The 13,351-nt window shown below is 32.8% G+C and overlaps 1 protein-coding gene across 3 annotated transcripts in view; it reads right to left on the bottom strand.

The window, feature by feature from the left end:
• Cul1 (Cullin 1) overlaps positions 1-13,351 on the bottom strand; it is a 93,414-nt gene that overhangs the window by 63,402 nt on the left and 16,661 nt on the right. For all 3 annotated transcript variants that reach the window (XM_023170896.2, XM_023170895.2, XM_023170897.2), the window contains exon 4: positions 4,945-5,163. In XM_023170896.2, the coding sequence (XP_023026664.2) occupies positions 4,945-5,163 (219 nt within the window). The remainder of the gene's footprint in view (positions 1-4,944; positions 5,164-13,351) is intronic.

The raw sequence follows: 13,351 nt of genomic DNA, 5'->3' as shown, positions 1-13,351 counted from the left end.
GAATGCAATCGTGCCAGGATAACCCTGGGCGACCCTGGGAAGCTGGCGCCGAAGAAATATCTGGCGATGACCAGGAAAAATCTACGCTTAACAGTAGGATTTCTGACTGGCCACTATCAACTAAGGAAACCCTCCATAATATTGGGCTAGTGGACACACCTCTATGCAGGATGTGTGAATAGGAAGATGAGACCGTCAGGCATGTCCAATGCGAGTGCCCCAAGTTATCGTCAATAAGAGTGTGTGTTCGGCGACTCTTAGCCTATACCAGCCGATATAAAGGAGATGTCTCCCACCTTCCTGGAGAGGACAGGATGAACGATGACCTAGGAGGGCAACTCCTCGGGAGGATGTACAATGGGTCACATGTGACCTAAGTGCTGTGGGCTTACACTCACCCTCCCTACTATACAGATACATAGTGATTTTTGAATTCAGAAAATCATGAATGATAACACAAAAGCGCAGAAGGATTATTTTCATTGGCACACGTACACTAGGTACGTATATGTACCATACAACAGGACATAAGTACCACCACCTACATCGGCCAAAGTAAATTTTTGAATGCATCAGGGAGTATAAAAAGCACAATAGGCGACACGACAGACACTTAAAATTGGCAAATACAAAAGCGGTAGACTCACAAATAGTGAACAAAACAGAAAAAAACATTGTGAAATAATATATAAAGTATTATTTAAATTGAATATAATTGAATATATTAATTGTATCAAATATTACACATAAATATTATTTTTGATCAATTGTGCCAATTTTTTATTGAATGTATTTTGAATATAAATATTTCAACTGTTCAATAAAGAGATATTACTATCAAGGTTGACTTTTATGTTTCTGAAAACGACCATTATATAAGCAAGTGTGTGAGAAAAAAAATCATATATGAAGAAAGGCCTTTAGTTCCTGACGGACAAATAAAATCGGTTGCAATCCAAAAAAAACAATACTGTGAGCAAGATGTGATTGAAGATCGGCATGGGATACATCGTAAGACAGAAGTGTATCGCGGCTTATCACAGTTTGCGTATTGCAATGTATTATTCAATTTTGCGAAATTTTACCGGCGTTCAAAAAAAAAACTTTTACGAATTGGTGTAGAGAAACATTCAAAAAAATTAATTGAATAACTTTAGAATACATATACAACATTGTTACAGGAAGCATAGCCCAAGTTCCTCCAGATGGGCATTTTATGATTCTTCTAATTTTTATCGACGGTTGAGTTTTTCCGTTTCTACCTGTGGGCTGAAGTGGTGATTGTAAGTAATAATTGCCTCAAACTTATCTTATGTGGTTAAATGGAAATTTTTGGCACCAGTTCCAAACGGTCATTGTTATCTTGACACTCAATTTTTGAAAATTTCATTATTAAAAACTTACCTAACCTAGCCTAAAAAATTGAAAATGAAAGCAGACTTAGGACTCTCATCCTATTAGTCTTCTAATTCCTGCTCTTCATATATCTTCCTCTAAAACTTTCTAATTTCTAACTATCCGGAAGAACTCGTCAACGCCAGTTACAGATGATAAAACAATGATATATTCGGGTGGAAGAACTTATTGGCTTTCATTTCTCCATCTTTATACAAAAATGGTCACAACATTGAACTGCAAAATCTATATACAACATGGCAAAAGGAGACAAAACATGGGTATATTCATAAGAAACAGAAACTAAGCAATCCACTATGTATTTCGAAATGAAACGAAAACCACAAAAGTTGTTTATTCATGAAGCACCTATATGAAAATGTTTTGTTTTTTCTTGTTTTTTCTCATTCACAGGACATGTTGCCACAGAACAGTTAACCCTTAACAAAGTGAAATATTGCATTATTCTTCATCATGACAACTAACACTAATGATGCACTGTTTGGAACCTTTGGTGTAATAATGAATATTACTGGAGTTTTTTTCCCCAACACCAAATCGTTATTTTTAACACCCCGACACGTGTTTCGATCACCAAGTGATCATCTTCAAAGAGGAAGATTAAAAACTGAGTTTTTTAGAATTATTTTGGTTGTCAATTTAATTGGGTGTCAATTTAATTTTGAACAGTGTTCGTTCTGTCGAAATAGTAATGTTTGTCTTACACCCACTATGAAGGTCCATTGATGTATTCCATTAAACCTTTCTGAACTAATATGAAGTTATTATTTATCATTCGATGTGTTCAATAATACATTTTTACCGAATTTTGTATTTGAAATGTTATATTTGTAAAGACGCAAAAAAATTATAAAATAATTCATATCTCATAAAGGGTTATGACGTCGATCTATCGAAGTTTTTAGGTGAATGGCAAGCATTAAGTAGGGATAATTCAGTATCAAATGTAACCACCAGAAAATCAAACTTACAAAAAAATCTAGCTTTGATTTTTTGTCATTTGATGCACTTGATTTTTAATTTTATTGGAAATTATATGCTTGCATACTTGCATAGGAGCAATTTTTTTTTTAAATAATTCATATCTCATAAAGGGTTAGATATAGGTATAGGACATAGTTGATCAAAGTTGTTCACATTGGTTGGTTGAATTCGAAAATTGAATAATATACAGGGTGTTCCATTTGAAAATAATTAGTTATGGTTGTTTATCAAAGATACAAATTGAGACGTATTTTTCAGACACTCTGTATAAAATAAGATTTGAGTTTTGTTCTGAAATAAAAACCACCATAACTTATCTCAATGTTGCCAGAATTTGAGTTCAGTCTATCAGTTAATTCAAGTGATATTAAATAATAAAATTACCATGGTTTGGCCAAAAAAAATTACAAAATAATTAATATTTTAAAAATGGTGAGAGATAGGTATAGAACATGGTTCACAAAACTTATTTGGAATTCGATGCAGAATTCAAAAATGATATAATATATAGGGTGTTCCATTTGAAATTTCCAAGTTGATGTTTGTTACATGTAGATGTGGCAACAATGCGGAGATGAAAATATTTTCAAACGATAGATCACAGCCATCTACATCGGTAACCAAAATTTGAAACACTCATCTTTATTTGTTCTCTAGATACTTCTAATAGACCATCGAATATGGAATACCCTGTATATAACCCCGGACACGTGTTTCTGGCTATAGGCCTCATCACCGCGGTGCAGCCAAGTGTAAAGATGAGCAACACTTGTTTGCCGAAAGCAGGAAACAAGCAAACATATACGCACGGAGTCAACAACAGGGGCCAATCGAGCATATATTTATATATGGCTCGGTCGGCAGCCGGGCGGTTCGACGTGGGTGCTTTGTTCACTCACTCAAATCGACCACCGTGTTGGTCGCTGGTTCAAGCCCCAGGCTGAACGATCGATTTTCACTTGCTATCGTCCAACCCGTGTTAGGAATCACACGTTAAAAGGTAAGACCTCGTTAGTCCTTAGCTAGCACAAGTTTCGACTTCTGAGGGTTGTTGTTCGTAAGAGTGCGACAGGTAGTTAACGGAAAAGCAGATTTTGAACAGATTTTTTTAAAACAGATGTGATGTTTTTTTTAAACATATGTTAAAATATCTTTATTAATTTTGTTCAATTCATCCAATTTCTCATTCAATTTCGACATTTGATTTAATGTTTCTTCCAATTCAAACTGGTTTAGCCATTTCATCATCTTGGTTTTTTTATTTACTTAGAAGGCCCTCTTCCAAGCTGGCAAATTAATGTTGAAAATCAGGTGAAGCTTTTCTTAGTCTGTTTATGTAGGTACTTTTTTCCTGATTATCGATTATCAGTTTTTCCATTTCTTCATGTAGGTACTTTATTTTCCCAGTACCTATCTACTGTTTCTAATAAAGAGACCTTTTGAGCAATGTCCTTCTTCAGGCTCAGCGCCTCTTGTTTATTTTTCTTTACACATTCTTTAGAACAGAGTATTTTAGATCCCTCTATTGTAACCTGCTTGAACCTGTCCACACAGCTGGCATGGTACATGCTGAAACACTGTGTAGAACAGAGGTTTGGACACAACATTTATAGTTAATAGACATTCTGTGTCTTAACAATCACTCCCCTCAATATGAAAATTTGTCACAAACATTAAAAGTATCAATCCTCTTAACATGAAATCACCTTCAAACACCAGTGGCAATCCTCTTTTGCAATTGATTAAAATATTGTGCCCCTGGTGATCGTCACAGTAGCCACTACCAAAGGTATAACAAAATTTACAGTTTTTGTCCTTTAACAATTGTTTTTTTCTTTAGAACTTTTTCATCATTGTATATCATTACTGCAGTATTTTTCCCAACACAAGGAAGATCAGTTTGATCTTCCTCTTGAAGAAGGAAGATCAAACTGATCAAACTGATTCCTCTTGAAGAAGGGAGATCAAACTTGGTGATCGAAATACGTGTCGAGGTGTTGAAATAACGGTTTGTGGTTGGGAAAAACCTCCAGTAATATTCATTACTACACCAAACAGTGTATCACAAGTATCATTGTATATTATTCACTTTGAACAAACTATTTGGGTTAATAACAATTAAATGTTCATTTATATATGGATGGATTCCCGCAACTTCCACGAATATTTTGATATAAAATTTGCGTTTGAAAGGTGTATTTTAACCATTGAAAATTTATTTATTTGTAATCTACTGTACAGATTACTGAACTACAGTACAGTAATCAGTATAGTAGTTCACTATTCCATTAGCTTAACGAAGGGCATGATTATTGAAGCAGCCGCTAAATATCAGTTTATGTTTGTTGATCAAACAAACCGTTTCTAAATTAAAAATTTCAAAGACTGTCAACATTTTATGAAGTTCAAGTTATTCTCACCGCAAAACACACTAAATCTAGATTTTATTGAGGGTTACAATGTGATTGACGAATTTAAGTTTATTGTACTTTCATTTGTACTTTATCGTACTTAAAAGTTAAAACTACTACTACTAGTACTTACTGGTTTGTGAAGCTGTTTGAACAACTGATCTCTCCAAGTGACAAGAGCAAGTTGGTATATTTCATATATGCCTTTTCTTCCTTCTTCGCATTCTCGTTTCACCCAGTGACGATTAAGATAGGAGCAGACACCATCCAACACCTTGCTGCAGAACTGGTAGTCTTCCCACTGGTTTGTATAAAATTTGAGAACATCTTCATCCATGCGATGAAGCCCATCCTATTGTAAAAAAAGTGTACACTTTTGATTTTAAAAAATAACGAAAGAATATGTTGAGAAAAAATGATAATAATTATTATTTATTCAGTGAAATTTTACTCATCTTAAGGATCTTTGCATCCTATTGAAAATTCATATTTTTGTTATTGGCATATTAGAGAAACTCTACAAATATGTATGTATATACTTTATTCATCATTCACACAAGTTATTTGACAAGTCAGTGTCATCCGACCCCCGGGCCGTATCACTACGGCTCGCGATCGCAATGTGTCACAATGTGTCACATGTTCGCGCGTCTGGGCGAACCATCACCTCGATAATGGGGGTCATCAAATGAAGGTTATCAGATGAGTGCCAATAATGAATAATTTTTATTAGTTATTGCATTCAACTTCCTATTTATATACTACTGACCTTATATTTACCTGGTTTCTGCCTGTAATTACAATGTAATAGAGTAAACAACAGAGTGTTAGGAATGGGACCTTTGTTGCTATTCATAGGTCGCATTACACTTGTTATCAAAGGTGATGGTTTACCCAGATGTATATAAAAGCTCTGAGTTTAATTCTACCCATATCAAGTTAGGAATTAAGTGTTTCGAAATTTTATTCAAATTAATGGCAACTAAAATCTATCATTGTGGGAAAAATATTTTGCAAAACGTAAATACATGTAGTTATAATTCAATTGTTAGTATAGTAAAAAAAGTTTACTTGATTTGAACTATGAAAACTTTACAAAAAACATATAAGCTAGACGTAACAGAAATACTTGCACTAGCTTGCAACATGTTAGGAATCACACGTTAAAAGGTAAGACCTCGATAGTCCTTAGCTCGCACAAATTTCTCAACTTCTGAGAGTTGTCGTTCGTATGGGGGACAGATCATTAACGAAAAAACAGATTTTGAACAGACAGACAGCTGGAGAATGAAGTTTGAATTCTTCCGTTTTTGTACTTGTTACTATCACTCTCGTGTAGTCACTTCCGACCTCTTTTACTTTGATTTACCTTATGACCGACTTGTGGGTGTGTTTTGTACAAGGATTTGGATAGTGATTTGGAGAACCGTTGTACAGCAACATTAGTTTTTCCTTAGTCATAAATACCGAGGTTAATAGAGTTTAAACAAGTTAAGAACAATAAGAAGAAATATAATCCCTGGATCACTTAAAGAATTTTTTTTGAATACAATCAAGTACAAAAAATTATGTATATATTAACAACAATATAAAATAATTTATATTCTTGCAAAATAAGTTGAATTATCTCCGAATGTATGTCGAGCGATGAGATGGTTAAGTGACATGCAATTTGAGCTGAGTTTTGAATTCAGATACAGAAGAGGTAAAAAAATTAATATGATGGAATTCATTCGCTAGTCAGTGGAAAGGAACGCTGTTTCTTTGGGCGAAACCCAAACAGATCCATTGACACGTTCTAGGGCTATTGCGAGAAGGATGATCAAGAATACCATTGAACAATTGAATTCATTCTTAGAACTTGAAAAATTACAGTGCTTTTATTGAAAAAACTGCTAATGGTAAAAAACTGAAACCAGAACCATTCAATTCACAAAGACGTATATCTGGGTAGAATGTCTAATAATGGCTATTCAATCTTTTTAGAGCCGTTGACCGATAGAATGTGTCGGTGATACATACAATGAATAACAAGAGGTGATTTATTACTGAAAACTCTGGAAAATATTCATGAAATGAAAGATATTCTGCTTCATTGCTTACTCTTGCAAGATTCTCCCCAATTTATACAAAAAGTTTCCATGAAATTCCTGAATACTTCAGAATTTTGCCATGGTTTTGTTTGAAATGGCTGAAATGAGTTATAATGTATTGAATATTTGATTCATATCGTTTATGTCGGTCCTGTTATTTATGGAGTTTTGATTTTTTCAATGATAATCATTTCTTTCATTACTCTTTTGTTTGTATTGGGTTCAAAAGCTAACATTTTGTTTTTCGGGAAAGAAAGTTTTTGGCCTTCTACTATTCCATCTTGATACAAACAAATGTGGGAATTCTGAAGAAAGGAAGGAAGCAATCAATTTCAGATGTAAATCTATACATAGATGTGTATTTTAGTATAAAGCTATAGAATCTTCGAAAAGATGAACTTATATTTTAGTGTTTTCAAAATTGGGGTTGTAATTTTCTTGAATGATATGTTTGTTTAGAGACATACTTGAATGTTTCATTTACTTATGACCATTTAGTCTATTTTTTAATAATTGTGAGGTCATGCCCATGTATTATTTATCGCAATCATTGCATGGGATGCTATAGATAAGTTTAGAAGTTTTCATTTTTGAGGTTATACTTTTTAAGGAGGTATAGAGTTGTTTAAGTGAGTTAGGTTTGAATGCTACTTGATAGTTGTGTTATATTTTCTGATAAATTTTGTACATGAAGAATGTATTGTTTTATTTCTGGGGACTTTTTAACATGTCTTGTTTGGTTATAATATTTATGAATTCTTTGTTTTAGTATTTTGTTTATGAACTGGATGGGGTAATTATTATTAAGGAGAGTTTCTCTTGCTTTATTTAATGCTTCTTCTCTTAAGGATGGACCACTAAGGTGTGTTGCTTTATAGGCCATAACAATTACAACAGTTTTTTTATGTGTTATAGGATAATTTTAATTATAGTTCAAGTAACGTCCTGACCATTTCAGCCATTTCAAACAAAACCAAAATCAACACTCATCGGAGAGATATTCCACTTATTCTGTGCAGTGAAAAATAAACTGAAGTGTACTAGAATATGTGTTACAAGGATTGTTTGCTGAAAAACACAACATTCGGGAAAAATTTATTCAAATCTTTCATTTGAAAACGAAATGCTGAAAAGGTTACTTAGAGAACAAGAAAAATTCAAATTATTAATGGAAAATAATACACTCTTGAAGAGAAATAATCAATTACTGGAAGAAAAAGTCAATCAATATGAAAGTAAAAAACCTCAGGAAGCCAATAAAAAAAGTCACAATGAAGTTCCTAAACAAAAAGAGGTATCATATGTTGACAAGGCCTCAAATAGTTTGAATACAACAGCGTTGCCAAACCACTCCAGAATTGCAGAAGAAATGCAGAAAATAAACTATTTGGAAGAACTAAAACAAGCTCAAGCATCTAAAATGAATGAGTACATATATATAGAAAAAAGTAGTGAACCTGAAGATACCGAAGGAATGTGGGAAGAAAAGAAAAGAAGAAGGGGATCATCGAAAAAATTAAGAGAGGAAAGTGACAGCCAAGGAAGATTCAAAAGCGAAGAACCGAAGGTGTGGTTGTTTTATATAAGGTTAAATCAGATGTAACGGAAGAAGACATCTCATCATGTTTGAGAGAGAAGACAGGTGATGAAAATTAACCCTTCATTGTAAAAGAACTTAAAACTGTCCAAGGTGTCCGATCCAAAGAATTTATGGTAGCAGGTAACTTTAAGTATAGAAATAATTTTTATGATCCTAAATTCTGGTCACAAGGTGTTATGTTTAAGACATTTGATTTTAAATATTATTATGAAAAATATCAAATTAGCAAATTAGAGATGTTCTCAACGAAGAGGTGGAGGATAGACCTAACTCTTTTTTAGACAGGCGATAGGACAGGAAACCCAAGTAAAAAAAGTTGTGTCAGAACTAACGTCAAATAACAGAAAAAACATTGTAAAAACTTCTAATCTCATGCATTTCAATATGCATGGTCTGAATGGTAAAACAGATGAGTTGGAAATATTATTGGATATAAACAAAACTGACATTGTTAGTATCAGTGAACACTGGTTGAAAATGTATGAAATAACATGTCTTTCATTGAGAGGCTACTCCCTAATAAACTAATTTTGTCGGAAAGAATATGAAAGAATATAATCATGGTGGTGTGTATTTTTCTAAAAAATCATCTCAGTCTTGTCGGGAAACCAGTGATGTACAATAACAGCATTGAGAAACACTTTGAAGCAACTATAGTTATGATAGAGAATCAACTTAGAATACGCAAATCATTTGTAGTGACGGCAATCTCGATATATTTATAGAAAGCATGTATGGTCTGATGAACCTTATCTATGATAAAACAAATCGTTACGTTGTATGTGGTGACATCAATGTAAATTTATTGACTGAAAATAAAGACACTCACAAAGTAATTCATTTTTTCAATGAATTTGACATGATAAACCACATTGACGAACCAACTCGCATTTCTACTACTGTTTCAACTGGTATAGATGTAATATTCTCTAATCTATCCATTATGTCAACGAATATCGAACACTCATACATTTCAGATTTGTACATTTCTATGTTCATTAAATAATTGTGAGTCAGATGAAATTATATTCAAACGGGACTTTTCAGAATCTAACTTAACAACTTTCAGAAACTTAGTGTTGAATGAAAAATGGACTGAGGTATTCAATTCAAAAACTGTAGATGAGGCATACAATTGTTTTCACTCCACTTTCGAATATTACTTCAATATTGCTTTCACATTAAAAAAGAAAAAAATCAAGAATAAAAAAAGCCATGGTTCAACTCAGAAATAAAGAATCTTCATCAAATGTTATGTGAAATGTCGAAAATAGTCAAACATACACAAAATGATTGCATCAAAGAACATTATAAATGTCTAAAGGCTAAATTAGAATATAATAATAATAGAAAAAACAATGTCAATAACATATCAAGGAAAAGTTGGAAGATAATCAATGAAGCAAAAAATAAATCAACAAATCCACTACCATCAAAACTGACAATAAATAATATTCAGGAAAAAGATAAAACTAAGATTTGTAATCACTTTACGAACGTGGGAGCTACTAAACCGAACTTGGAGAACATGAAACGTAAATTTTTCGATAATACTATATTTTTAGGACCATCCACACCACAGGAGATCTATGAAATCATAAAAAAAACAACGCTAATAAGTGGATTGCATCTTACTTAGAAAACAGGACACAGATAGTATTTATTCAATCTGTTAAGTCGGGATCGGTTCTGGGTCCCTTACTCTTTGTTTTTATTAGTGATATAACATATTCATGCAGATCCGAAAATAAAATCATCATTTATGCTGATGATACTAATCAGTTAATTGCGGAGAGTAATCTAGCAAAATCGGTGGAAATATCAAATATTGCAGCAAATATGTTTTATGAATGGTGTGTCGATAACGGACTATCAGGCAATATAAAAAAGACATTTTTCATGTTATTCCAGCCAAAGAATATTCGTTATGATTATAGTCCATTAATAAGGATGAATCATAAGTCTACAGAACAAGTTGATCACATTAAATTTCTTGGAATTTATGTGGATCATAAGCTTACATGGGAAATTCATATAAACAATTTAGTATCCAAATTGACCAGTATTTGCTTTGTTATTCGACAACTGCACGGCGTTGTCTCTTTTGATATTCTTAAACTAACATACCATGGACTTGCTAATTCCTTATTAAGCTGTGGCCTGATATTCTGGGATAACTCTGCTCACGTACATAAAATATTCATTATACAGAAAAAAAATTATAAGGTGTATGGTCAAAGCTCATTATTAGGCGAGCTGTAGACCAATATTTAAAAGACTGTCCATTCTGACCTTGCCTTGTATGTATTTTGCCATTTTGATTATTGCAGTACGCTGTTATACAGTTTTGACCAAAATAAAATTATGTCGCTGCAAAAGTTACAGAACAGAGGAATGAGGGTGGTTCTTGGATGTAATCGTATAAGTATATGCTTTATGCTTTTTAAGATAACCAATCATATGCTACCTTCTTATTTCGAAGAATTTATCATTTATAGAAATTCCACTCACAATTACACTACTAGACAAAATAACAATTTTCACCTGCCACGATGTAGTTTATCAAACTCCATGAAAATTTTATTATATGAAGGCCTCATTGAATATAACAAACTTCCTCAAAATGCGAAGAATAATAAAAACCTGTTTCAATTCAAAAAAGATTTGACTGATTATATGAAAGGTATCACAATAGAATAGTATTAGTATTATATCCTTACTATGTGTGTCTATATAACATGAAATATTATGTATATTATGTTTGTGTATTAGAATCTTCCTACCAATAAATCATTCATTCATTCATTATATATTTAATAACCAGCAACATCAAAAAAGAAAAACATAGTCATGTGAGAGGAAATACTCTACATGAGTATACCACTCGCAATGCAAGTGAAATACGTCCACCGTTTTCCCGTCTAGGCCTAGCACAAAACTCTTTCACATATCTGGGTATCAAGTCTTATGACCAATGCGTAAAATTAATTGGTGAAATAAAAATTTTTGGAGTTTTCAAAACAACATTCCATGACTTTTTAATTATTCATGCGTTTTATTCTGTAGATGAGTTTTTAAATTTTCCTATCAATAATTCTGATATGTTAATCTATTAACCATTCATTTATGTTATGTGTTTGTTCATGTTATATGTAATTGACTAGTCTGATAAGTTTTAATACTGTACTGCACTGTGTAAAGCTTCATGGACGAATAAAAATTATGTATCTATCTATCTATACAGTGCATTCCATTTGAAACGAGCCGTCCTGAACAACTTTTGGTACAATGATTTTCAGAAAAAATAAAAAAGCACCTCAACAACAGTTTACAGGGAAACACATTTTGACATATTCATATTTGATCTAACTTTCCATATCGCACGCCCAGAGCAAGTCACCATTTTTTTTAATGGATCAATTGTTTTGCATTATCAGATGTTCCATGACAAACAGATTTCAACAAAGTAGAATACATTATGCTCTGAAGCTCATAGTTTGTAAGCTAAAAATTATTTGAGTTGAAAACGAGCCACCCTGAATGAATTTCTGTACAATCTGTTACCCAGGTTTCATAGGTGTTTTTGTGAAGTATACTTCAAAAAAGTCTTATTTTGCCTAGTTAAGTTTGAATTCGATATTCTCTTCATTTTGTATTTGTCTCATTCTACAATAACGATTACCTACCAGATGAAGTTACAATTGGTGTTTCTGTTTTTGTGAATTCTTGAGAAGCAATGGTTTATACACTTCGAGAACGGATTGAGTTTGTACTACCAGAATATGCTAGAGCTGCTGTCCATATGTTCAACAATAATCATCCAGGAAAAAATGTACGACACAAATACGTTTCGGAATTATTGAACAAATTTATGGAAACAATAAAAAACATAACAGTTCGGGAGTTTGTCAACGATGAAGCTATTTGTACTGCAGTTTTAGGGCACGTTGGACTAATGGAAAATTCGCAATCTCTTACTAAGTCATCTCGAGAATCAGGAATCAGTCGTACAAATGTTTTCAGGATCTTTCCTAAGAACAAATTTCATCCATATAAGATTAGACTAGTTCATGAATTGAACGAAGATGATTTCAATAGACGTATCAAGTTTTGTGAAAGTCTCACTGAACGGATCAATTTGCATCAGAATTTCTTGTATAAAATTTGTTTTTCGGATGAATGAACGTTTAGTTTGAATGAACAGATCAATCGGATAAATTGTCGATATTGGAGCGATATGAATCCTCATTTATATTCTATTGGAGAATAGAATAATACGGTGCATCAATAGAGCAATTGAGGAAGATATAAATTTATTCAAAAACGAAATAGTTTTTCAGTAGGATGGTGCACCTCTTCATTCAGCAGCTCCAGTGCAACAACTTTTGGATGATCATTTTCCAGGTCGCTGGATGCAGAGATCCTACAGAATGGCCACCAAGATATCCGGGTCTCCTATAGATATCTTTCTATGGGGTCATTTGAAGTCATAAGTGTATGGCTAGTGCATCTTCAAGTGTACATTGAAAATCCATGAACATTTCATCAGAAATAACTCTCAACTACATCAACCTTATAGTAGATTGACAGTATCAAAGAATCACCCCATGTGCATTGAGGTTAAGCTATATAATAAGCTTAGTGAGGACATTAAATCCTCAAATATCAATGTCTCAAGCGACTCAAGATTCTATTGCAAAAAGCATACTACTCTGTGGATGAGTTTCTCCTCGAATCCTACTTATTGTAGCTTATTAACTTTTTCTATGTATTTTTTATATTGACTTTTTTGTTAGTTGACCTATTGAATCGGCCAGTATTTTATGATGATGTTATGTTTTTTTTTT

The sequence above is a fragment of the Leptinotarsa decemlineata genome, unplaced genomic scaffold, assembly GCF_025532065.1.
Source record: "Leptinotarsa decemlineata unplaced genomic scaffold, Ldec_3_MD MMD2_tig00005453_RagTag_RagTag, whole genome shotgun sequence".
NCBI classification, from domain to species: domain Eukaryota; kingdom Metazoa; phylum Arthropoda; class Insecta; order Coleoptera; family Chrysomelidae; genus Leptinotarsa; species Leptinotarsa decemlineata.
The sequence above is the reverse complement of the archived record's forward strand: the minus strand, read 5'-3'. Positions and strand labels throughout refer to the sequence as shown.